Genomic DNA, 25,736 nt, shown 5'->3' with positions numbered 1-25,736 from the left:
GTAGCTCTATTTTCAACCTTTTGAGGAACCTCCTGTTTTCCAGAGTGGCTGCACCAGCTTGCATTCCCACCAACAGTGTAAGAGGGTTCCCCTTTCTCTGCGTCCTCGCCAACATCTATCATTTCCTGACTTGTTAATTTTAGCTATTCTGACTGGTGTGAGGTGGTATCTCATTTTGGTCTTGATTTGTATTTCCCTTATGGCTAGTGATGTTGAGCATTTTTTCATGTGTCTGTTAGCCATTTGTACGTCTTCTTTGGAGAAGTGTCTGTTCATGTCTTCTAGCCATTTCTTGACTGGATTTTTTGTTTTTTGGGGTGTTGAACTTGATAAGTTCTTTATAGATTTTGGATACTAGCCCATTATCTGATAAGACATTTGCAAATATCTTCTCCAATTCCATAGGTTGCCTTTTGGTTTTGTTGACTGTTTCCTTTGCTGTGCAAAAGCTTTTTATCTTGATGAAGTCCCAATAGTTCATGTTTGCCCTTGCTTCCCTTGCCTTTGGAGACATGTCTAGCAAGAAGTTGCTGTGGCCGAGGTCAAAGAGGTTGCTGCCTGTGTTCTCCTCTAGGATTTTGATGAATTCCTCTCATTTAGGTCTTTCATCTATTTTGAGTTTATTTTTGTGTGTGGTGTAAGAAAGTGGTCCAATTTCATTCTTCTGCATGTGGCTGTCCAATTTTCCCAACATCATTTGTTGAAGAGACTGTCTTTTTTCTATTGGCTATTCTTTCCTGCTTTGTCGAAGATTAGTTGACAATAGAATTGAGGGTCCATTTCTGGGTTCTCAATTCTGTTCCATTGATCTATGCGTCTGTTTTTGTGCCAGTACCATACTGTCTTGATGACTAGAGCTTTGTAATACAGCTTGAAGTCTGGAATTGTGACGCCTTTAGCTTTGGTTTTCTTTTTCAACATTACTTTGGCTATTTGGGGTCTTTTCTGGTTCCATACAAATTTTAGAATTGTTTGTTCCAGCTCTATGAAAAATGTTGATGGTATTTTGATAGGGATTGCATTGAATGTGTAGATTGCTTTGGGTGGCATAGAAATTTTAACAATATTTATTCTTTCAATCCATGAGCATGGAATGTTTTTCCATTTCTTTGTGTCTTCCTCAATTTCTTTCATGAGTGTTCTATAGTTTTCAGAGTTCAGATCTTTACCTCTTTGGTTAGGTTTATTCCTGGGGATCTTATGGTTTTGGGTGCAATTGTAAATGGGATTGATTCCTTGATTTCTCTTCCTTCTGCCTCATTGTTAGTGTAGAGAAATACAACTGACTTCTATGCATTGATTTTATATCCTGCAGCCTTGCTGAATTCCCCTATCAGTTCTAGCAATTTTGGGGTGGAGTTTTTTGGGTTTTTTACATAGAGTAGCATGTTGTCTGTGAAGAGTGAAAGTTTGACTTCTTCTTTGCCGATTTGGATGCCTTTTATTTCTTTTTGTTGTCTGATTGCTGAGGCTAGGACTTCCAGTACTATGTTGAACAACAGTGGTGACAGTGGACATCCCTGTTGTGTTCCTGACCTTAGGGGAAAAGCTCTCAGTTTTTTCCCTGTTGAGGATGATGTTTGCTGTGGTTTTTTCATATATGGTTTATTATGATATTGAGGTATGTTCCTTCTATCCCTACAATGTAGAGAGTTTTTATCAAGAAGGGATGCTATCAGTGTGCCTGGGTGGCTCAGTCGGTTAAGCGTCTGCCTTCGGCTCAGGTCATGATCGCAGGGTCCTGCTCAGCAGGAAGTCTTCTTCACCCTCTCCTTCTGCCCTTCCCCCCTGCTTGTGCGCTCTCTCTCTCTCTCTCAGATAAATAAAATAAAATAAATAAATAAATAAATAAATAAATAAATAAATAAAATCTTCTTTTAAAGAAAGGATGCTGTATTTTGTCAAACACCTTTTCTGCCTTGATTGAGAGGATCATATGGTTCTTGTCTTTTCTTTTATTAATGTGGTGTATCACATTGATTGATTTGTAGATGTTAAACCATCCTTGCTGGCTTCCATTGTTTCTGCTGAGAAGTCAGCTGTTAATCTCATTGAGGTTCCCTTATAATTTAGTTATTTTTCTCTTCTGTTCAAGCTTTTCTTCTTGTCTTTGCTTTCAGCACTTTTAGTATGATATGTCTCTGGATTTTCTGTGATCATCCTGCTTGGAGTTTGTTGAGCTTTCTGGATGTGAAGATTTATCGCTTTTTCATTAAATTTGGTAAGTTTTTAGCCATTATTTCTTTGAATATTTTTTCTGCTGCTTTTCCCCAGTTCTTCTGGTACTCCTATTATATGCATGTTGGTGTGTTTAATGGTGGCACATATTTCTCTGAGATTCTACTCATTTTTCTTAATTTTTTTGCCTCTGATCTTTGGGTTGCATAATTTTTGTCAATATAGCTTCCAATTTGCTAATTCTTTGTTCTCTGTAAATTCAAATCTACTGTTGAACACCTCTACTGAATTTTTCATTTCAGTTACTGAACTTTCAACTCCAGAATTTCCATTTGGTTCTTTTTTATTATCACTTCTATCTCTTTATTGATATTTTTTATTTAATGTGACATTGTCATCATATCTTCCTTTGCTTCTTTAATCATGATTTCTTTTAGTTCTTCTAACATATGGCTACTTGGAAAGCTTTGTCTAACCAATACATCTTAGTCACTCTCACAGACAGTTTCTGTTGCCCACTTTTTCTCTTTTTAGGGGTCACAGTTTCCTGTTTCTTTATATTTCTTCCTTTTTTTTTTTTTTTTTTTGGTTGGAAACTGCACATTTTAGGTAATATATTGTAGTAACTACAAGTACTGCCCACCACCACCTCTGAAACTTGTTATTGTTATTTGCTTTTCCATGTGTTTAGTGATTGCTGGATTATTTTACTGGAGCCTATCCTCCCCACCCCCAACCCCATCTGCCTACAGAGTTAACTCTCTGATATTTCCCCTTATGAGACACAGCCCTGGCAGGGCTCTCATCTCTTTCCCCAACTGTATTGATCTATTAAGTTCCTCTGATGACCAGCTGATTGCTCTATTGTTTTCAACAATGTCCAGGGCATAAATCCCTCCACAGACTAAAGCAATCCAATTTGAGTCCCTGTGTAGGGATAGTTTCTCCAGTCATTGTTTGAATTTTTCTCAACCTCAGGTAAGCTCCTTCTATTTGTCTTGTGCCCACCGCCCCTTCTTAGGAAAACTAGCTGCTGACAATTTAGCCTGTATGTCTGATTCTACCAATCTCCCTTTCACTATCATCTCCATTCATTTTAAGAGTGCCCTTAAGCTTGAGGTCTCCACAGTCTATTGCAAGTGAAGCCAACATGTTGGAAGAGATTAAAAGGTACATTTTCAGTCTGCTTCTGCCCCCAGGAAAATCTCTGAGCCAACGCTGTGGAGCTGGAGACAATAGCTAGCTACTCATTTAGTGACACGACCAATTTAGGAGCTGGGCACTTGACGAGTGGGGCAGAGACCTCAGGTCTTCTTGGCTGGCCTCTCCCTGCATGGAACCACCACTTTAGGAGCCAGGGCAAGGCAATCAGGGCCCTAGTATTCTCGCTAGGCCATCTTAAACTAAAGCCTCCATCCCACTTCTTAGCAACACTTGTCTGGAATTTAGCCTCACCAGCCAGTAGCTGGGGGCAGCATGAGAAACACTGCTCTGCTAGCCCTTGCTAGAAGATAGCTCTCTGACTGTGAGCTGGGAGGAGAGGGAGACCTGTGTTATTGGTTGCACCAGTCTAGAGTGGAAGTTCGGTCTCACTGATTCGGGAGGGGAAAGGGAGGAAGCAGGTCTCAGTTCAATTACTATTATCTCTCACTGTTCCTACTGAATTTTGGTAGAGTTTATGAAAAAAATGTTTCTTCATTTGTTAAATTTCCTTAGGACCATTTCCAGAGACTTTAAATGATTGTGTGTGTGGGGGGGTGTTTGTTTTGTTTTGTTATCATTTTAACCAGTTTTTCTAGGGATAGGGCCCATAGAGCACTTCATGCTGTCATAGTCGAAGTTCCTCTAAAACTGATTTTTAATAAAGTGTCACCTATGCAGGGAAGGAAGTAATGCTTTTCTGAATATAATTTTGACTTTGGAACCCATGTAAGTAATTTACATAATTTAAAACAAATTTTAAAAAGAAATACCTAAAAATGGAAAATAAATAAAAGAATCTAACTGTATATCAGGTTGGTGGCATAACAACATGGAAAAAAAAAAAAATTCTTAAGTAACCTAAACGTAGGGCACCTGGTTCAGTTTAACCAACTGAAGGCGACTGCCTTCAGCTCAGGTCATGATCTTGGGGTCCCAGGATCGAGTCCTGCATCAGGCTCCCTGCTCTGCGGGGAGCCTGATGCAGGGTGGCGCCTGGGTAGGCTCAGTCGGTTAAGTGGCTGCCTTCGGCTCAGGTCATGATCCCAGGGTCCTGGGATCGAGTCCCGCATCGGGCTCCCTGCTCTGCGGGGAGCCTGCTTCTCCCTCTCCCTCTGCCTGCTTCTCTGCCTACTTGTGTTCTCTCTCTATCTCTCTGTCAAATAAATAAATAAAATCTTTAAAAAAAGAAAAAGTAACCTAAAAATAGTTTTTTGACTGTACATACCTAGTGTGATATATCCAGTGGTTTGCTAGAGTTACTTTACTGGAGCTAAATCAAATTATGTTAATGTTACTAGGAACCAAGGTTTTTTATATAAGTGACATCAGTATACCATTAAATAAATTAAGTAAAAACTCTATAATCTTACACTTGAGTTGAAAAAAATCAGTATGAATTCATGATTTATTTCACTTTAAAAAATATATATGGGGCGCCTGGGTGGCTCAGTCAGTTAGGTGTCTGCCTTCGGTTCAGGTTATGGTCCCAGGGTCCTGGGATCAAGCCCTGAGTCGGGCTTCCTGCTCTACAGGGGCCTGCTTCTCCCTCTCCCTGCCACTTCCCTGCTTGTACTCTCTCCCTCTGTGGCAAATAAATAAATAAAATCTTAAAAAAAAAAAATATATATATATATATATATATATATATATATATATATATATTAGCTCTGTCTGCTAAAAAGGCTTAGAACAAGCCTCTAGATCTAATTCCCATGTGATAGGAAATGCAAGAGATAGAGAAACATGTTAAATGATACCATGGAGATGCAATCAGCCCAGTCCAGAATTTGGGAAATTATAGAGGACAAGTGAACCAATTTCTTCCATAAATAAATTACGGAAAAAAGGAGAGGGAAAAGAGACTATTAAAGTTTAAAAGAGGGGAACCTGAGAGGTTCAGTTGGTTAAGCATCTGACTTTTGGTTTCAGCAGGTCATGATCTCAGGGTCGTGAGGTTGAGCTGCATGTTGGGCTCTGCGTTCAGCCCAGTCTGCGTGAGATTCTCTCCCCCACTCTCCTCCCCCTCTGATCCTCCCCCAACTTGTGCTCTCTCTCTCTCTAAAATAAATTAAAAAAAAAATCTTTTTAAAAAAGTTTAAAAGAAACTTTAGAAACTTATACTAAATGCAGTGTAAACCTTTTTTGAATACTGATTCAAACAAACCACCTATATATGAGACTCTTTGGGAATAATTAGGGAAATTTGAACACTGAACAGTTATTAGATGATATTCATAAGTAACTGGGTGTTTTAACAGATCATCAGGTGAGACAATAACATTGTAGTTAAGTTTTTTAGAAGAGATTTTAATGTTTTTATTGAAGTTTTTTAGAAGAGATTTTAATGTTTTTATTGTATATGTTTATTTTCTGACTTGAACAAATGAGGCTCAAAAAGTTATGAGATGATCAGGAAAATTTAAACAATGAATGAATATTTGATGTTAAGGAATTATTGCCTTTTTATGATAATATTATTGCTGTATTTTAAAAAATACTTATCTTGGGGCACCTGGGTGGGCTCAGTCAGTTAAGAGTCTGACTTCAGGGGCGCATGGGTGGCTCAGTCGTTAAGCGTCTGCCTTTGGCTCAGGTCATGATCCCAGGGTCCTGGGATCAAGCCCCACATCAGGCTCCCTGCTCCGCAGGAAGCCTGTTCTCCCTCTCCCATTCCCCCTGCTTGTATTCCCTCTCTCGCTGTGTCTCTCTCTGTCAAAAATAAATAAATAAAATCTTAAAAAAAAAAAAAAAGTCTGACTTCAGCTCAGGTCATGATCTCAGGGTTCTGGGATCCAGCCCCATGTTGGCTCCCCACTCAACAGGGTGTCTTCTTCTCCTGTTCCCTCTCCCTCTGCCCCTTCCCCCACTCATGCTCTCTCTGTCTTTCTCTCAAATAAATAAATAAAATCTTTAAAGCAAAGAACAAACACCAAAAAACTTATCTTGTGGTGCCTGGGTGGCTCAGTAGTTTGGGTGATGACTCTTGATCTCACCTCAGGTCTTGATCTCAGGGCCATGAGTTCAAGCCCCTCCTGGGCTCTACACTGGGGATGGAGCTTACTTAAATAAAAATAAATAAATAAATAAATAAATAATACTCATCTTTTATATTTATATACTAAATTGCCCACCATCATTATATAGTGATGAGACATTACCTGAAAAAGGAGTCTTAAATGCTTATAGAAGTATTTATGGATAAAATTATATTGTGTCTGGAATTTGCCTTAAAATAATCCAGGTTTCTGTTGCCTTTGAAGGGGAAGGATTTGGTTGTAGGCGAAACAAGATGAACCAGATGGTACTAATGAAGGTGAGTGATCATTATACATAAAGGTTCATTAGACATTTTCTCAACTTTCATGTATGTTTAAAATTTCCCATATAATGGAAAGTTTTAAAAATAAAAAGTTCTATCCATGATTCTCTGAAGATATAACAACCCTGAGAAGAGGAGTTGTAGGAAGCCTTGATGGGTAGGCAGGAAGCTCCAGAATGGATGAGTCTGTGGAGAATACTGCTGTGGGCAACCCCTATCCTAGCTCAGTTGTGACCAAGACCTAGCTGTGGAATGACATATGTCTTCCTGGGCCTTTCTGAGCTAAGCAAGTGTCAGGATAAATAAAGTTCAAGTTCTGGTGTTTAACACTTGACTAAGTCAGACTCCATGTGACCAAATCCAACTTATCATTCCATTTTGGCAACATCAATCCAAGTCTCAACCATCCTACCAGACCCAGACCCAGACCCAGCTCAAGCCCCACTTTTTAACTAACTGCATATCCACTAATCTCCCTTCTTCCATATTTTAATCACTCATTTTGTCTTCTCATTTGTTCCCTCATATTGTTAGTTGGTGGCTTCCCAATACATACTTTTCCAGCCTCAGTGCACGCTTCTAAAACCAGGGACCGTATCATACTTAAAAAATTCTTTCGGCCTCAAAAATAATACGATCCACAAAGCTAGAGCTCAATTAATACTTGAATTAAAGCTTTGAAGAGGCCCAAAAGTAAAATATATAACGGTCTATTGGGCAAAGCAGATAAGGTGGGGCAAAATGGTTCTTGATCCCTCTCTTCTGGTGGTTTCAAAGGCCCCACAGGCACAGCACCTCTATTCCTGTTACGAAGCTGCTGGATACTTTGACTACCTCAAGTATGTCGAGCAAAAATCAGTGCCATTTGGCACTGCATAGGAGCTTGAAATAGCCCTTTTTTTTTTTTAAAGTTGGAATTTAATCCGAGTTTTTTGTCTTGGTGGTAATCACCGCGTGCAGTTTCTGCACAGAGCAGGCCCGGGCTTTTCACTCGTGCGTCCAGCAGGCTATGCTGTGCCCAAAGAGAACAGACCTGCAATGCTTGCGTGAAAGCGGGTATTCCAGCTTATCCCTAAATAAAGTGGAATAGAACGGAGACTCGGGACCTATAGTAATGCTGCTGTGAACTCTGATTCAAAGGCACATCGCTTTTTCTTACAGCATCGCTGACTTAAACGTTTAGATTTAGTGCCTAAGAGACAGAAAGATTCATCCCAGCGAAAGACTAGAAATTACACAAACATATGCAGGAACAAAGTATCGGGGACAACACTCTTCGAGGAGCACGCTGGAAAACATTACACGGAAAACAAAAAGCAGAACAGTAAACGTTTCCCCTTGGGGGGCTCTGGTCCTCACAGGTGACCACTACCACCTCACCCAGAGAATTGTGCGGGCGAGTGAAGGCGGACGGGGAACCAGTGGGACCAAGAGGGCGCCTGCAGTCAGCGCCGAGCCCACCGGGCCGGCCCGGCCGGGCACCACCGAGCGCGGACCTCCGGCGCGTCCTAGAGCGGCCACAGGCGGTCACAGCCCGCGGCGCACTTCCGCCCGCGCCGGCGCCGCCCGGTGGACGGCTGGGCCTTGCCGCGGGCCTGCGCCTCCCTCGGCTCCTGCCGCGGGCCTCGGGGAGTGGGTGAGTGGGACAGGGCGCGCCGGAGAGGGGCGGGCCAGGGTCTGCGCCGCCGCCTGCTCCGCGTCCGCCGTGCGGGCCGAGCCGCGCGGGCGGGCAGGCTTCCTCCGGACTCGCGGGCCGGGCCCGGCTTGGAGGACCCAGGCCCGGGGAGCGCCGGCGAGCGAGGACGCGCCTTGTCTACCCCCCACCCCGAGGCGGGAGCCCCCAGTCGCCCCGCGCCCCTGCCGCCGCCCACCCCTCCTTCGGGAGACAGACATTGACTTGGGGGAGAGCCTGGGCTCGCAGGTGGTCGGAGACCTGGCCTCTGGCCCTGACTCGGCCTTGGCCTCTCCATTTGTCTCTTCCCGAGCCACGGTTCTTTCATCTCTAAAATGGAGGAAGGCAGTATCCGCCCTCCCTGCACCACAGGGTGATTGCAGGGTTGGCGCTGCCTGTATGGAAACTGGTTCTCAACCTGGCCGCCTTTAGAGTCATCTGGGAAGCCTTCCAGATGCTGAGTCCCCCGAGTCCCCAGGTGATTGTGATGAGCAGCCGGGACGAGAACCACTGGCCCGGGGAGCGTCAGGTGACAGTATGTGGTCGTGTGCTGTGCTCTCGACCGGAATGTGCACTTGATCCAGGGTGGATCATAGCCATGAGAAAGCAAGCGGCTGGTTTTATGTTCAAGAATACGGGGACCAAATCTGGTCTGGTTACTTTTAATTCTTGGTGCCTCGAATGGTGCGTGTCACAAAACATGAACCATTGATTAAATACATTAATTTCTGATTCCTTCCCGACCTGGTGGAAGGGTTTTGATTCTTTGGCTCATTTTTAAACTTTTTATTATGGAAACTTTCAAACATAGGAAAATAAGATCAATCTTGTTTCATCTGTTAACCCTCACCTCACTGGATTATTTGAAAGCAAATCCGAATGTACCATTTTATCTGCGAAATACTTGTTTATGTTTATAAAACAGAATAACTCCTTTTTAAAACAAAGCCATTATCAATTTAATAAGCATTTCATGTTATCATCCAGTCAGCGTTTACGTTTCCCCAATTGTCTCTTTTCCTCCCAATTCTCTTTTTCAGTTTGTCCAAATCGAGGTCCAAACAAACTACACATGCCATGTTTGGTTGACGTCTTTTCTACTTCATTTAATCTCCTTATGGCTTCTCTATTTTTTTTTCCCCTTGTATTTTACTTGTTAAAAAAAAAAAAATGTTCATTTGTTCTGTAAAGTTTCCTACATACCGGATTTTGCTTCTTCCATTCCTGTGGTGTCCTTTATTAAGCTGGTGTTTAGATTACAGTTTTTTTCAGATTCAGGTTCTACTTTTTGGCAAGAAAACCTCATAGGGTTATTGTGTACTTCATACTGCAGCACACCAGGAGTCAGATAAGATCTTGTTTCTCTTTGTGGTGTTAAGATTGGTCAATGGACCTTTTCTGTACGGATTGCACTGCAGGGTAACTAAATAATTGAGGATTTACAGAGGGATGCCAGCTAATGACTTCAGAGGCATGAGAGAATATCACCTTTTGGCAACCTCTAATGAAATAGTGAATCCTGGCAATGAACATTAGTGGCTGTTAACATCAGAAAGAGAGAGACAGCCAGTAGCGTGTGCTTCCTGATGGAAGTACCAAATACCACTTAAGTATTCTTGGATGAATACTTACCGAGTATTCTTGGATAATGGGTGGAGGATATAGACCAAACAAGATTGCGCATCAGTTGATAACTGTTGAAGCTCAGTGGTGGTTATATGGTAATGCATTACACTAATCTCTCTACTTTTGTGTTTGAAATTTTTCATAATAAAAATTTTTTTTTAAGACTGACTACTTGACTAGTGAATTCAGGTCAGCCTGATCTATCCTTTGTAGTTCTCCATTAGCCTTTCACCAAGTGATTCTCAAACCTGACTGCACGTTAGAATCACAGGGGAAGAATTTTTTTTTTTAATACTAAAATGCATGTCTTACTTGCAGAATTTCCTTTTTAACTGTTCTGGGATGGAGCCCGATTATTGATATGGTTTAAAAGCTCTCCAGGTGATTCTAATATGCTCCAGGGTTCTGTACCAGTGGCCTAGATCCATTATTTGTTAAGGATTGCAAAGTGATTATATTTTATTATTCCTTCTGCATTTATTAGCTTTTAAAATGTTTAATTTTCTACGTTCTGTTATTCTCACCTCTGTTGCAAACTGCAATCCCAACAGGAAAGCCTCTGCAAATTAAATTACCTAATTATCAGAGGAAGGCTTGATCTTGGAAGTGAAAGTGTGGAGTAACACATGGAAGGGACACTAGCAATTACCTAAAACCTGTGCATGGGTTGGAGCGATGTACCATCTGTGAGTGTGAGGTGTGTGTGGGGTGAGGGGGTGGGAGGGCTGACTGTATCTCCAAATGGTAAGAAAGATTAGGTGATGTGTAGTTAGAAAAGTATGTTCAGCCTTATGACACATTTCTTTTAAATAATATTAAATAAATTAAATATAAAATACATTTAAAATAAAGACATCGGAGCACCTGGGTGGCTCAGTTGTTAAGCGTCTGCCTTCGGCTCAGGTCACGATCCCAGGGTCCTTGGATTGAGCCCCGCATCAGGCTCTCTGCCCAGCGGAAAGCCTGCTTCTCCCTCTCCCACTCCCCCTGCTTGTGTTCCCTCTCTCGCTGTGTCTCCCTCTGTCAAATAAATAAATAAAATCTTTTAAAAAATAAAGACATCAAATACTGTTCATTGCAACCAAAACCAATCCAGAGATTTAAAAGAAAACTTAACCACTCCCTACCATCACGATTTTAATCACCCCTGCGATAACCAATATTAACAATATGGTATGTATCCTTCCACGCAGACCTTCTCTGTCTTATGTAAATGCAGAGGTTCAGGGCATTGTAAAAATGAGATCATGCCATAGTCATCTATAACTTTTCTCATTGTCATCCCTCCAGGACAACATTTACAGACCTGATTTAATTGCAGAATAAATAGTTCATGGAATGAATGTACAATAAAATATTCAATCATTTCCCTATTGAAATATATTCAGATTGCTTCCAAATTTTAGCCATCTTAAAAGTACCACCAGAAACATCATTGTATATAGGTCCTTTATTTCTGTAGGGTAGAGTCCAAAAAATGTGGTTGCTGGGTTAAAATGTGTTGTTATTAGCAGCATCATTATTATTGGTACTATATGTTGCCAGCTTACTCTCCCAAAACATAAAAGTAATATATACCTCCACCCCTAGTAACTAGTATATCTCCCCTGTGCTCCACCTATTCATCCTTCCCTCCTTCTCCCCAAGCCACTGTCAACCATGGGTACTTTTACCATCTCCATAGTTTTACCTTTTCCAGAATATCAGATAGTTGAGATTCAACTATAGTTTTTAGTTGACTGGATTTTGCAGTCTTTTAACTTGTTTGTTTTTGTGTGTGTGAGCAGTCATACAAAGTTTGGTAACTTGTGGTTTTAACTCACTAAGAGTTACTAAAATCTTGGTATTTCTTTGGAAAACTATTAGAGAACAAGAATCCTGTCTTCTGAATATTTTATAAATTAATATTTATAGATAACGTAAATAACAGTAAATCTCACAAGAATGTGTTTTTGGTGATTTTGAGCAGTGATGTGTAATAATCCCTGGATGATCTTTTCATTGCAGGGTGGAAGATGTCTATGGATGTGACATTTCTGGGTACGGGTGCAGCATACCCATCTCCAACTCGGGGTGCCTCTGCTCTGGTCCTTCGGTGTGAGGGCGAGTGCTGGCTCTTTGACTGCGGGGAGGGGACTCAGACACAGCTTATGAAAAGCCAACTTAAAGCAGGTTAGTGTGCATTTGGCTATCTCATTAAGACTATTTCTTAGTCATTGTCTTGGCCTTTTGCTCAGAAACAGCCCCGACAGTTGCATCCCACCTCAGCGCTAGAGCCCTGGCAAGATTTGGAAGGCCCTGAGGCATCTGGCCACACCCACTGAATTTTATTTATTTAGTTTTTGTTCTTCCTATAAGGTTGAGAGCAAGGATTTATATAAGCTTGGGGGGTGAAGGATGGAGTGAGATACATGAGGCATATTACATGGATACTCCAGAAGCAAAGGAGCAGTGTACATACTTATTTCCACCAGGAGATAGTTGTAAGTATCACAAGAGGATACAAAGAGCAATAGATGTTCAGGAGAGTGAGATGTTCTTTTTCATTTGGGGTTATCAGGGAGGTATCTCAAAGAAGGTGACCCGTGAGTTGTTGAAGGAGGAGGAGGGATTCGCTGGGCTGGGGAGAAGATAAGCATGCCAGCTAGAGGCGATGGTGTGAGCAAAGGCCCACCAGAGTACTCCACCAGGCCAAGGAGTACAGCGGTGCAAAGCCTTGGCCCAGAGTCAGACCAGCCTGGGTTGCAGTCCCAGCTGTGTCCTGGCTTGTGGCCTTTGCAGATCAACAAACTTAAGCTTTATTTTCCTCATCGTGAAAATGAAGATAAAAGCTCAACCTAGAAGGGATGTTATAAGCATTATATATAATAATCCCTTCTCTGTACCGTTGTCTCTCAGTCAGTTAAATCTTAGTTCAAATACCATCTTCTCAGAGGCTTTCTCTGAACCTCTGGGGTTAAGTAATTCCTTGTTCATCCCAGGCATTCTGCTTCTTTGTGCTATTTTTATTGATTTCTTAGCATCAGTATATAAAATTGTTATTTAAATAGTTGTTTCTGTGTTTACTGTGTATTTCCCTGTGTGATAAAGTAAGCTCAAGGATCATATATATACCTAGTAGATGCCTAATAAATATCTCTTCAGTTGATGTATGAATAAGGTGTTCAGCACTTAGTATGTGTTTCTCACTTACTAGGTCTTGATAAATGATAGTTATTGAAATTATTCCTGTGATTCATCACAGTGTGTGGCATTGATGACTAAAATAAAGTTAGTTCTAGCATCAAGGATCTCTTATTCTAGTGGTGGAAACTGATACGTAAACAGACCTAGTGTAATGTGATAAAGAGAACAGTGGAACTGTTTTCTAAATACTCTTGGAGCATAAAGGAGCAGGACGTTAACTGTGTGTTCAGAGAAAGCATCCCAGAAATGGTTAACAGTAGAGCTAGGATCTAAGAGATGATTAGAAGTTTCTCCGGGGAGAAAAGTAGGGATGGACATTCAAGGAACAGACAATGAAGTGAGCAAGAAGTAATAGAATTTCCAGAAAACAAGTGACATGTTTAGGGAATATTGAACCATCCAAATCATTGAGTGGTGGGCCAGGATAGATGAGAGAGAAAAATGCTGAAAAAGTGAGGGCAGACTATGAAGTCCTCCATGGTCTACTAAGGTATTTGGACCTTTTTATTCTATTGGCAATAAGGAACCATTAAAAGTTTCTTAGCAGGGGAATGACATGGTCTGATTTGTGTTTTAGGATGGAGTTTTTCTATGGCAAATATACTGGGAGAGACCATTTTTTTGTTTTTTGTTTTCTTGTTGTTTTTTTTTTTTTTAAGATTTATTCATTTTAGAGAGAGAGAGAGAGAGAGTGAGCAGGGGGCAGGGCAGAGGGAGACCGAGAATCTCAGGCAGACTCCCCACGGAGTGTGGAACCCAACTTGGGGCTTAAGATCATGACCTGAGCCGAAACTTAAGAGTCAGATGTTTAACAAACTGAGTTACCTAGGCGCCCCTGGGAGGGACCAGTTGTTTGTGTGTGTGTGTTTTTAAGATTTTATTTATTTGAGAGAGAGAGAGCGAGAGAGAGAGCACAAGCTTCAGGGAGGAGCAGAGGGAGAGGGAGAAGCAGGCTCCCTGCTGAGTGGGGAGGGATGCAGGGCTTGATCCCAGGACCCTGAGATCAGGACCTGAGCTGAAGGCAGATGCTTAACCGACTGAGCCACCTAGGCACCCTGGGAGAGACCAGTTTTAAGGCAGTTGCATTCATCTGAGAGAAGAGAGGATGAGGCTGTTGAAGTAGGAAGTAGGGATAAGGATGAAGATATGAAGATAAGAGACTCAATTTAAGAAATACTTACACAGCTAGCAGTGGGTGGTGACTGATTGAATGTCTAGGATGTGAAGAAGTGAAGGACTGCAAGTTACAGTTATGGTGTCCCAGACCCAAATAGGAAGTCAAGAACAGAGCTGTTGGAGGAAGAAACTAATGCATATCAGTTAGGACTCATGGCCTTGAGGTGTACACAGTTCAACCTAAGACCCTGAGGTGAGGACAGATACTATGCTTTATTTCCCTTGGATCACAGAGGGATTCCTTTCATGAGAACTCTCAGGGACAAACAGGCTAGAGTGGAGGCTGTAATATTTCACATTTTAGACAGTAGGGATTGAGGTGGTGGGATGATTAAAACAGAAACAAGAAACTTAAGTGTGGGTACCAGAGGTTTGGGTGTGGGGATAAGTCTTTACTTGTTATTTAATACCTGTATCGGTTATCAATGCTGCATAACAGATTATAAATTTAGTGTCTTATTTGCATTTATTATCATAGTTTCTGTGGGTCAGGGAGTTTGGGCCTGGGTTGGCTGGGTTCTCTGCTTCAGGGTCTCACTGGGTTGCAATCTGTGTTTGGTGGCCAGGGCTGAGATCTCATCAGAGGCTCAAATGGGGAAGAATCTGCTTCAGAGATCACTCGGGTTGTTGGCAGAATCCTTACAATTGTAGGACCAAGGCTGCCACAGCTCCTAGAGGCCTCCTCTGGTTCCTGATCATGTGGGTTTTTCTTCGTGGTAGCTTGATTCCTTACTGCCAGCCAGGGAGAAAGAAACTCAAGAGCAAGCCTGCTAGCAAGATGGAATCTTATAACATAATGTAATCACACTGTATCCCTGTGCCATATTTGACTGGTTAGAAAAGTCACAGGTCCCACCCACACTGAAGAAGAAGGAATTGTAGAGAGACATGAACATCAAGAGGCAGGGGCTGTGAGTACCACCTCACATCTATTTGCTACAATATTTTTCTCTAATATTTTATAGCTATTTTATATACGTTTTAAGTAAATATTTTGCAAAGCTAAGCCTCACAAAGAATAAATAAAATAAAGCCTAAGGGAACCTTTAGTTTACTAAATTCTTATTGGCTAAGAAAGTTCCTGGCCTCAGAGAGGAGGGTAAGATGGTAATCACAGAACATTATCTATGACTCTGTAGCATTTCAAATGTCCCCAGTCTCAAACTGGAATGGAGTACCCTCAGTTCATCTGGATTATTCTCAACCCAGTATGGACCTATCATTATTTGATTCATTGAAACCCTTTCAGCTTATACTCCTCCTGGGGTAATAATATTTTATGAGTTTCATAAGGAAGTACTTTTTATTTGTCTAAACACACTTCTTTTAAGCTTCCTTGGTCCTAATGTGCAAGCATCTGATTAGCAAATATGGGTTTGTCATGTCTATTTCTTTCATAGTTTTAAAAAGAGTGAGCTTAAGCCTTTTTCTTCCCTTAAAAATTATTATTAAAAGTATTACAAAAGTATAATGAAATGATTATGAAAAGTATACATACAGGGCGCCTGGCTGGCTCACTTGGAGGAACATATAACTCTTGATCTTGGGGTGGTGAGTTTGAGCCCCACATTGGGTATAGAGGTTACTTAAATAAATAAATAAAAACTTAAAAAAAAAAGCATACATGCTCATTGTAAAAATTCAAACAAAGCAGAAACATAAAATAAGAAAAGCCTGATTTCCCCTTATAGGTAAAATTACCTTATAGGTAAATTTTTTTGTAGTTGTAGATATGTTATCAGCACCACGCTCTAACCAACTGAGCTAGCCGGCCAGCTGCTTGTAGTTGTAGATATGTTAATGGTACAGATGTATTTGTGTGTGTGTGTGTGTGTGTGCAATTTGCATAAGTGGTATACTAGGTGTAACCTGTTTTTTTTCCAACTGAACAATTATATTGCATACATTTTCCTACGGCAGTAAATGTAACTGCATTCTCACTTAGGGGATGTTTAGTATTCCACTTCTCTGTGGATGATGTATACCCTGGAAACTTTCTTGTTCCCAAGTGAAAGGGAATTCATGTACTCTGCTTTCTGCATGTGATAGCATCTCCTAACTTTGATCATTATGGTTGCCATTCCTTCTCCCTCCAAAATCAAGTTTCTTGAAAAATGAAATGTTTGTGTTCCCTGAAACTGTGGTAAGTGTGGGAAGCAATTTTTGACTTACTTTATTTGTCTCACTTGCTTTGGGCTCACAGATTGTCTTGGTGTTCAGTATTGGCTTTGCTGTGCACTAGATAGGGAGAGGGCCCAGAATGTCTGACTTGGCCTTTGTAAGGTCAGCGTGAGGTCATGACTCAATAACCATCATAGTTCTTCTGTCTGCAGAGGCCTCAGGTCACACTTATGGGCGCCTCAGCAGCCCGGACAGCAGGAAAGGAGGGAAATGAAAGGGTTCCAAGAAGTCAAAAGACAGTAAAAGCAAGGCCTAAAAAGAGAAAACAAAAGAGCATACTGAGGAAACTTCTAGAGTGCTTCAGGATTCTCCAGATCTCAAATCAGCCTCTGCCCAATCTATGGTTCCCTGCCACCAGGGCCTGAGTTTGGTGTATTAACTCTGGAAGGCTTACTTGGAGAACACTTTTGCCTTGATGTCACTGGACAAATCACTTTACAATAAGCTATTCCTATTCTTTTATGATAATAATAAACTGTTCCTATTCTTTTATGGTATCAAATGTTTGAAATAGGTGGTCTATGAGGCTAGCACCAGAAGCCTCAGTTATACTAAAATTGTGTTAATTGTGATTGTTACTTTTGAAATGCCTTGGTGCATCTCAGAAAAATGCTAATGTGGCATCCTGCCACATACCAACAATAAATTCAGTTTACCAATGGCTAAGTCAAGTTACAACCGAGGCCAATATGCACTGAAAAAGACATTGGGTTAGCTCACACTGAAAGAAGGTATGGGCCCACATACCTTTATATAGCACCATAGGGGATCTGCCCTCTGATCTACATTCTAGCATCTGTTGCCCACCTCCCCTCTGGATTCTTCACCCCTATCCTCTCCCACCCCCTTCTTTCTCCCTCTTGCCTCATTGTCTTCCTTTTTCTACTCCCTCTTCAAACTCACTCAGACAGGCAGGCTCTTTCTTGCTTAGTTAATCTCTGTCCAGTCTGGAGTCCTTAAATGGCAGTTTGGGGTTCAGGTGTTGGTCAAGTTGGAGCCAGGGGAACATTTGTTTTGCTGGAAGTATATATTCGTTATGCTCAGAGGAAGCATTGTAACTGTCAGATGCTTTTGGCATTTGAGGCCTATCTAGTTTAAGTGAACTATTTTAGTACACTTTCTTATTTTTCCTCTCTTTTTCTTTTCTTTTCTTTCTTTTTTTCTTTCTTTCTTTCTTTCAGCAAGAAGATATGTAGGAAAATACTCTTTTTTAAAATTTTATTTTATTATGTTAATCACCATACATTACATCATTAGTTTTTGATGTAGTGTTCCATGATTCATTGTTTGCGTATAACATCCAGTGCTCCATTCAGTACGTGCCCTCTTTAATACCCATCACCAGGCTAACCCATCCCCCCACCCCCCTCCCCTCTAGAACCCTCAGTTTGTTTCTCAGAGTCCATAGTCTCTCATGGCTCGTCTCCCTGTCCGATTTCCCCCCCTTCATTTTTCCCTTCCTACTATCTTCTCTCTCTCTCTCTTTTTTTAAACATAGAATGTATTACTTGTTTCAGAGGTACAGGTCTGTGATTCATCAGTCTTACACAATTCACAGCGCTCACCATAGCACGTACCCTCCCCAATGTCTATCACCCAGCCACCCCATCCCTCCTACCCCCCACCACTCCAGCAACCCTCAGTTTGTTTCCTGAGATTAAGCATTCCTCATATCAGTGAGATCATATGATACATGTCTGTCTCCGGTTGACTTATTTCGCTTAGCATAATACCCTCTAGTTCCATCCACGTTGTTGCAAATGGCAAGATTTCAGGTTTTTTGATGGCTGCATAATATTCCACTGTGTATATATATATATATATATATATATATATATATATACCACATCTTCTTTATCCCTTCATCTGTTGATGGACATCTGGGCTCTTTCCATAGCTTGGCTATTGTGGACATTGCTGCTATAAACATTGGGGTGCATGTACCCCTTCGGATCAGTACATTTGTATCTTTGGGGTAAATACCCAGTAGTGCAATTGCTGGGTCGTAGGGTAGCTCTATTTTCAACTTTTTGAGGAGCCTCTGTACTGTGGAAAATACTCTTAAAACTGCAATACTATGTAATTTGAAGATCTTTTATGAAAAAAGTTGTATCTTATTAAAACCATAAAGCCTGTCTTTCTTGCTTCTAGAATCATGTAGCAAAATATAAAGAAATAAGTTTATGGTGATAAATAGAACTCTAAATTCATTTTTCTGCTTTCTTTGTAAGTTGTTATACATGTTTTAAGTAGCATTGTATGGGTTTTTACTTCTGGAAAAATTCCCAATTTTATTTCTCTGCCTCAATCAAAAGGGAGAATTACCAAGATCTTCATCACACATCTTCATGGAGACCATTTCTTTGGCCTTCCTGGCCTCCTCTGCACAATCAGCCTGCAGAGTGGCTCTGTGGTCACCAAACAGCCTATTGAAATCTATGGCCCTGCTGGGCTTCGAGACTTTATCTGGAGAACCATGGAACTCTCTCACACAGAGTTGGTCTTCCCCTATGTGGTCCATGAGCTGGTGCCTACAGCAGATCAGTGTCCTACAGAAGAACTAAAAGAATTTATGCACGTGAATAAAACAGACAGCCATCCCAAAGAGGGACAAGGAAGAACTATCCTTTTAGACTCAGAAGAAAACTCATACCTTCTGGTTGATGACGAACAGTTTGTTGTAAAAGCATTTCGCCTCTTTCACCGAATTCCCTCCTTTGGGTTTTCAGTTGTGGAGAAGAAACGCCCAGGTAAACTCAATGCACAGAAACTAAAAGACCTCGGTAAGTGGTGGTTTTTGTTTTTTTTTTTTTTTTTCCCCTCCTCCTCATCAATTAAGCTGTTGTTAGCTGAAGCTGCTAGAAGTGTCATAATAACCTTCCTTTCCTGTGTCCCAGGCCTAAAACTGACATTTTCTCCGCTTATTTCTTTTGCCCAAAGTTTGTTCATTAAGGGAAATATGTGGGGCCAAAAGATGCTATTCAGACCAAAACCCAAGTATATATGTGAATCCTTTTCTCTTCAGCTCCCTGGATCCACATTTTTAGTCTATCTTACCTTCAGCTAGCTATCTTGGTTGGCAGGGTGGTGGTGGTTGTCTTAGGTCTAGGCTTTTATGTTTTCATGTCTTCCTTTTGAAGTATGTTTTCAGTGACCTCTTTGCCCTGAGAATTTTTGTCACAGTTCTTAGCCGTGCAACTGCAACCAGCTACTTTCAGGGTTTTCCTTCTTTATCAACCTTGCCTACTCATTCAACCTTGATTAAGTTAATTTGGTGTTCAGAACACCGCGCCTCAACAGTTTCAAACTCCTCGTAGGCGGGAGCCAGCACACAGAGACAGACTTGGGCCCCCTCGGAGGCTTTGTACCTTCTCCGTGCCAGGCCGTTGTGCATGAGGGGGCCTTCACCTCTCTCGAAGCAACGTCCAGGTCCCTTCTATCCCCAGCATCACCTCCTTCCTTGTCATGGCCACAGCAGAGCCCATAAAAAGCATGATGGTGTCTTTTGTGTATTTGTTTCTTTATGCAATCTCTTCATTCTTCTCCAACTAAAACAAAATACTAAATAATGAAGACAAATGACTTAGGCCAAAGGTATTTTTCTTATCCAAGAACCTGTGGAAATACTATTATATTGGGAAACTTTAAAATGACGCATGCTGGAATTAGTGAACACATTCTGTTTGTTTATAGATGTTGTTCAGAGTGATGGTCACGTGTTGTTCTAGATGAATATAAGATAATTAATAAAAGGTTTACCAAACCTACAAAGACTGATTATGTATGATTGCCAGAAATGCTCCTTGATCTTGTGATCCAAATGATCCTCTCAAACCATTTTTTTTATTAAGTTAGTCTGTAGGTACTTTGTTATTATTTAAATGGACTCATTAAGTTTACTCAAACATGAGCTTATTAAGTAAAGCAGTCTCAAAAACTGTTACTCCATTCACAGCAGAGAATCAAAGCTGGTAGCTTGACTGTAAGAAGGTCTTAGTCTTAGTGGAACTTAAAAGCTTAAAGCTCATCTGACACATGTGCTTGGGAAATGTTTTAAGTAGTAGGGCATCACTAATATCAATAGCCAGCACTGAATTTTTAAAAATGTATAAATATTCCAGCTTTACACGAGTAGTAAAATATTTATAACAATTATGAAAAGAATTGGATGCCTTTTCCGTTTGCTGTGCTGTTAGACTCTCTTAACAAGTCATAAATTCCAGTCCCATAATGTGATGTTATCTGCCTCCATCATTAGGTGTGCCACCAGGTCCTGCCTATGGCAAGCTGAAAAATGGAATTTCTGTTGTTCTGGAAAATGGAGTTACAATTTCTCCCCAAGATGTCTTAAAAAAGCCTATTGTTGGAAGAAAAATCTGCATTTTGGGTGACTGTTCTGGGGTTGTGGGTGATGGAGGAGTGAAGCTGTGCTTTGAAGCCGACCTGTTGATCCATGAAGCAACCCTAGATGATGGTCAGATGGACAAAGCAAAGGAGCACGGCCACAGCACACCACAGATGGCAGCTGCATTTGCGAAGTTGTGCCAAGCAAAGAGGCTAGTTCTGACTCACTTCAGTCAGAGGTACAAGCCAGTTGCCTTGGCCAGAGAAGGAGAAACAGATGGGATTGTAGAACTAAAAAAGCAAGCTGAATCGGTGTTAGATCTCCAAGAAGTGACTCTAGCAGAAGACTTTATGGTGATTGGCATTCCAATCAAGAAATGAACCCAGTATTCCAGAATGCATCCTGACGTGTCTGTGAATCTGTTCCTGAACCAACAGTCAAGTTGGTTGTGGTGGTGGTGCTGCTGGTGGTTGTGGTGGTGGTTTTGGTCTAAGATTATTTGGGTCCTAATAATCCTCAACAGGATAGAGCTGCATTGCTAGACTGACTCAGCAGTGAGAGGGAGCAAGCTTTTTGATAATAAATCATTTTAAAAAGAAAGAAAAAAACCAGCATCCTTCTTAAAGTCCAAATTTGACAAAACGATAGACTATTCAGGTACACTTTCTGTTTTGCGGCGGCTGCCTCACACTTAAGGCGGCACCCCCACGCAGTGCTGGGCTTGCTTCTGCCCGTTCTTAGTGCTGTTGTTGGCAGGTACGTAGGCTCAGCCCTCTTGGCTAAAAGTGGTGTTTTAGCAGTTTGTTGAATCTGTTCATGTTATTAACAGAATAGAGAAAAATGTAATGAGACATTATACATGCAGGATTGAAGCTAGCGTATTAAATCTTGATTTGTTTGCTGGAATACTGAATGCAGGGTCAAGGTAGGTGTTTATCCTTCAATTAATGCTTTTTTGGAACTTTCTGGTTCTAAACCTGTGGGTCTCAGCTGGGGGTGATACCATTCCCATAGAAATTATGGGGATGTTTCTTGTCAAAATGACTGGGAGGGGGTGCTGGATAAGAGTACTGTTAGAATTTAGTCAGTAGGGGATGCTAGATCCTACAAAGTTGGGGTCAGTCCTGTACCGTGAAAAATGATCTCACCCCAAAATGCAGATTGTAGGCCTATTGAAATACACAGCAAGTTAAAAATTATACTCCCAATGGGAATATACTTTATCAAAATTAATGACATGAATTGAACTGGTTAAGTCAAATTCTTGAAACAAACATTAGAGAACTAGCTAAGTGAAGATATTGTAATATCATATCAAATATTTGACAGAAATGAGCCATGAACTGTAACTTATGAATCTGGAGGTAAAGAAATGATATCTATTAAACTGAGGTTTAACCCTATTAATAATTCTTTGAGCACAGTTTTAATAAGCTAGCTTTTCCTTCTGAGCTGCCTGCCACCTCCCTTCTGTCTGCCATGGGATATCTCTGACTCATTTTACCCACAGGTTTTCTCAAAATTGATTACATGGAAAGCTAGTCTCAAGCACAGATTCATTCAAAAGGATTTCCTCATCACAGTTTGGGAAACACTTTATGTTGTGAGTCCCTCTGGAGGTGTTCTAGTGCCCATCGATAGCGAAAAAACAGTACTGCTTGAATGATCACAAACCCGTCTTTGGTGCCAGAAAGACATGATTTCAGAGTCCCATTCTGTGCCTTGTGGTCTGGTGCAGATTACTTACTCTTTGTGAGCTTCAGCTTGCTCATTTCTAAAATGGGAAAAATAATAAGACTGTGTAGGATCGCTGTGAAGATTAAATAAGACAGTGCATAAAAGGAACATAGCACATTGCTTACAGGTGTTGAGAAGTCCTGCAGTAGAGGGGCCTATCAACTGTTTTGAACCCCTTTCTCAGTCCTGTTTCACCACATACTATCTATTAACCTTTCAGGAACCTTGAGAGTTTTATAGTAGACATATTTAGAAATTCTATCATGGTATACTGTTAACTTCTTTTGGGTTCTGGGGCTTCTCTCATAAAAACTTTTGACTCCTGGATGGCTCTAGAGTCCCTAGAGTAGTGATAATGAAGATGGGTCTAGTTTCTCAAGATCTCGGTCATTCTGAAGCAGGTTCCAGAATGGTTTGATTCTACCCTACTCTAGACTCTTGGGCCACAAAGTTTGACCAGCTTAAAGTGTATCTTGGTTTCTGAACTCAATTAAAACAAGCATTTATTAGACGCCTAATGTGCGCCCAAACCTGTACATCCAGGAATGGCTGGTAGTACTACTGTATGGAGCTCTTGAGGGTAAAGACTGTATCTTAGTCGCCTCTGCATTCTTGGAATTATCCATTCATAATAAGCACTCAGAAATGTTTATTGAATGAAATGAGGCCTTGATATCATGACTGCATAAACTTTAGGACCTTAAGTTTAGGACCTGAGCCTAGCCCACTTCATTACTGTATTTGTCCAAAAAATTTTGACTACCTGTTTGGTGGTGCCCCGTTCAACTGAGTACCAGTTAAGTGCCAGTGCCAGGTTTTACTGTGTTGGGACTACGTAAGTGAATATAAGAGAAAATTTCAGGCTCACTGTCTAGGTGGTAGATACTGATAGTGAAAAACAAAAGTAAATATACAGGTCCTTCACACACTCTAGTCTTGTAGCCTGGCACTCTCTCTTGCTGTTCTTGAGCATTATCTGCAGCTGACTTGAGCCGTGCCCTAAAGTCAGGCCTTACCAGTATATGGGCTAAGCCCTCCGAGACCGTGGGAACGTGGGAACAAATTGATACAACGGATGACTCAAGCATAGGGTATTGATCCATGGTGAGAATTGCTTCTTGGGCTCTCTTCTGGCCTAGAATTTTGTTCTTAATGGTAGGACACATTCTAAGAATTTGTGGAGCTAGAATGAAGAATGAAGCTTATATTGGACTTCCCAGAGCCTGTAATCTGCTCATGGTTGTATGACTCTTAAGAGTGGATTAGAAAATGTATTGTGCCCCAAACTTATCACCGAATCCTCTTTTGCCAAGGAATATCCTGGAACACGGAGAAATATTACCTAATACTTCTCAAAATTATTATATTTACATTTTTTACCTGTACAACTTATTGACGTAATCAGTTCCATATCTATGCTTAGTATTTTCCTTATCCAAAACTGGCTTTCCAATTGTCAGGAATCTATAGGTACCTGCTTACTTTAGATTTCCAATTCTCAGAAGGTGTTCAGACTTGCCCAAATAGACCCCGGATCTGCTCTGTTTTTCTAATACTCATGCTTCATTAATATACTTCTAATGAGATTTTATTATAAAAAGCAGCATACACTTGGTAGATAATCTTTTTTAAGGATTCCAGAAAGAAGATGATTACTCATAATTCTACCACCCTGAGAGCAACTACTTCTCGCTCAGTGGTGTTCAGATGAAGGTGTGAGTCAGTATCAGTCAAGGTAGTATGTAGGCGGACAAGGTAGTACGTGGGTGGACAAGGGTGTGTAGGTAGGCAAAAATCCTTGGGCTGTGATTCCAGAGTCTCTAATTCAGTTGGTCAGGGGTGGAACCCAAGGATCTGCATTTTTAGCAAGCCCTCCGTCTGGGTGGTGCAGAGATATATGGGTAGCAAACCACACTGGGAGAAAAAACTGTCTTCTTCTATGCACTGAAAAAAAAAATTGAGTGTGCATAGATATTTTATATATATTTAAACATACTATGTTTATATATGTGTGTATGTTTTTACATGTAGGGTGACCTCAACTGTTTTTCTCATTTAACATTATGAGCATTTTCCCACGATGTTAACTGTTCTTTGAAAGCATGAATTTAATGATTTTATTGTATTCCGTTCTATAGATGTAACATAATTTTCCTACTTTGGGGGCATTGAGATTGTTTTCCATTATATATATAAATAATACTATCATGAATATTCTTGGGCGTAAATCTTTGTATCTCTGAATATTTCCTTAGCATTGATTTATTGGAAGGTCAAAACATCTGACTTGTTTTAGACTCTGCATGGGAATCACCCACTTGTTTTCTGGCTCACACTCTGCAGCAGCATGAGAGAGGCCTATTTCGCTACTCTATGGGTGGATGATATAGTTCATCAATTAATGACCTTTCGAACACTTCTCTTCTAAAACATTTGTCTTTTAAAGATTATTTTGGCCTCCTAGTGCAAATAGCTTTATTATGTCTTTCAACTAGCACATGTAATTCAACTGTAATTTCCTTGAATATTCTTACGCCAACTTCAAAATTTGAACAGTTTTTACTTAATGGGGTACAAGTCCTATCTATGGCTTCAAGTATGTTTATGACTGATGTACAGGGAAGGTACTTTTCTCCTTACAAAGATATCAATTTATAGTGAAATGTAGTGGTTCTGTCCTTATTGATTGATGGATTTGTCAGGTAATGAATGATTCAGAGTAATTTTTCTTACATGGGAAGAATAAAAAGGAAATGCTAGTAATGCTTTGAATGTTCTCTCTTGGCAGGAGAAGAATAGAGTTTGGACATGGTGGGACATGGGGTAAGATCAAGAAATTCTTTTCTTCCCTAGTAGAAAGTAAACAATGCTTAAAACTAGAAAATAAATAGCACTTTAAGCAAATCATGTTAAAAAGAAAAAAGGGGTGTAGTAAAATACCAGATGAATAGTTAAGAGTGGAGGAAGGGATCCTTAGTGGAAGGTGCAAGGGGTATGAGGAGGGATGGTCGGAGGACTACTGTTTTTTTATAAGCCTAGTAGTACTACTTCTGTTTGCTATTTTGAATGATTTATGTGTGTATATATTCATTTAGTTTAAAAATTATATTAAA

The 25,736-nt window shown here is 40.7% G+C and overlaps 2 protein-coding genes across 14 annotated transcripts in view; both read left to right on the top strand.

Annotated features, from left to right (window-relative positions):
* Positions 1-6,676: 6,676 nt before the first annotated feature.
* On the top strand, positions 6,677-24,572 carry ELAC1 (elaC ribonuclease Z 1). Of its 9 annotated transcripts, none has more exons than XM_032422937.1 (5): positions 6,677-6,694; positions 10,550-10,695; positions 12,006-12,170; positions 18,857-19,324; positions 20,800-24,572. In XM_032422937.1, the coding sequence occupies exons 3-5, from the start codon at positions 12,014-12,016 to the stop codon at positions 21,264-21,266; spliced, it is 1,092 nt and encodes a 363-aa protein (XP_032278828.1). In that variant the 5' UTR covers positions 6,677-6,694; positions 10,550-10,695; positions 12,006-12,013; the 3' UTR covers positions 21,267-24,572. The 9 variants fall into 9 exon arrangements, with proteins under 9 accessions (XP_032278828.1, XP_032278825.1, XP_032278820.1 ...); XM_032422934.1 differs by lacking the exon at positions 6,677-6,694 and adding an exon at positions 8,258-8,336; XM_032422936.1 differs by lacking the exon at positions 6,677-6,694 and adding an exon at positions 8,590-8,850.
* The window catches only part of SMAD4 (SMAD family member 4), a 101,504-nt gene continuing 87,875 nt past the window's right edge, over positions 12,108-25,736 (top strand). For 2 of the 5 annotated variants that reach the window (XM_032422928.1, XM_032422927.1), the window contains exon 1: positions 24,642-25,446. The gene's annotated coding sequence lies outside the window, so the exon portion shown is untranslated. Of the gene's footprint in view, positions 12,171-21,417; positions 25,447-25,736 lie in introns of those variants that run through there. The other 3 variants (XM_032422926.1, XM_032422924.1, XR_004301640.1) reach the window with 3 other exon arrangements.

Source organism: Phoca vitulina, unplaced genomic scaffold (genome assembly GCF_004348235.1).
Source record: "Phoca vitulina isolate PV1807 unplaced genomic scaffold, GSC_HSeal_1.0 scaffold27, whole genome shotgun sequence".
In the NCBI taxonomy this organism is placed as follows: Eukaryota; Metazoa; Chordata; class Mammalia; order Carnivora; family Phocidae; genus Phoca; species Phoca vitulina.
Note: the sequence above shows the minus strand (reverse complement) of the source record. Positions and strands in the feature narration are given on the sequence as shown.

Coding starts and splice junctions, on each gene's coding strand:
- ELAC1 (XM_032422937.1), top strand. CDS start 12,014: ATGTCTATGGATGTGACATTTCTGGGTACGGGTGCAGCATACCCATCT. Junction 12,171..18,856: donor GAAAAGCCAACTTAAAGCAG/GTTAGTGTGCAT, acceptor CTCAATCAAAAG/GGAGAATTACCAAGATCTTC. Junction 19,325..20,799: donor ACAGAAACTAAAAGACCTCG/GTAAGTGGTGGT, acceptor CTCCATCATTAG/GTGTGCCACCAGGTCCTGCC.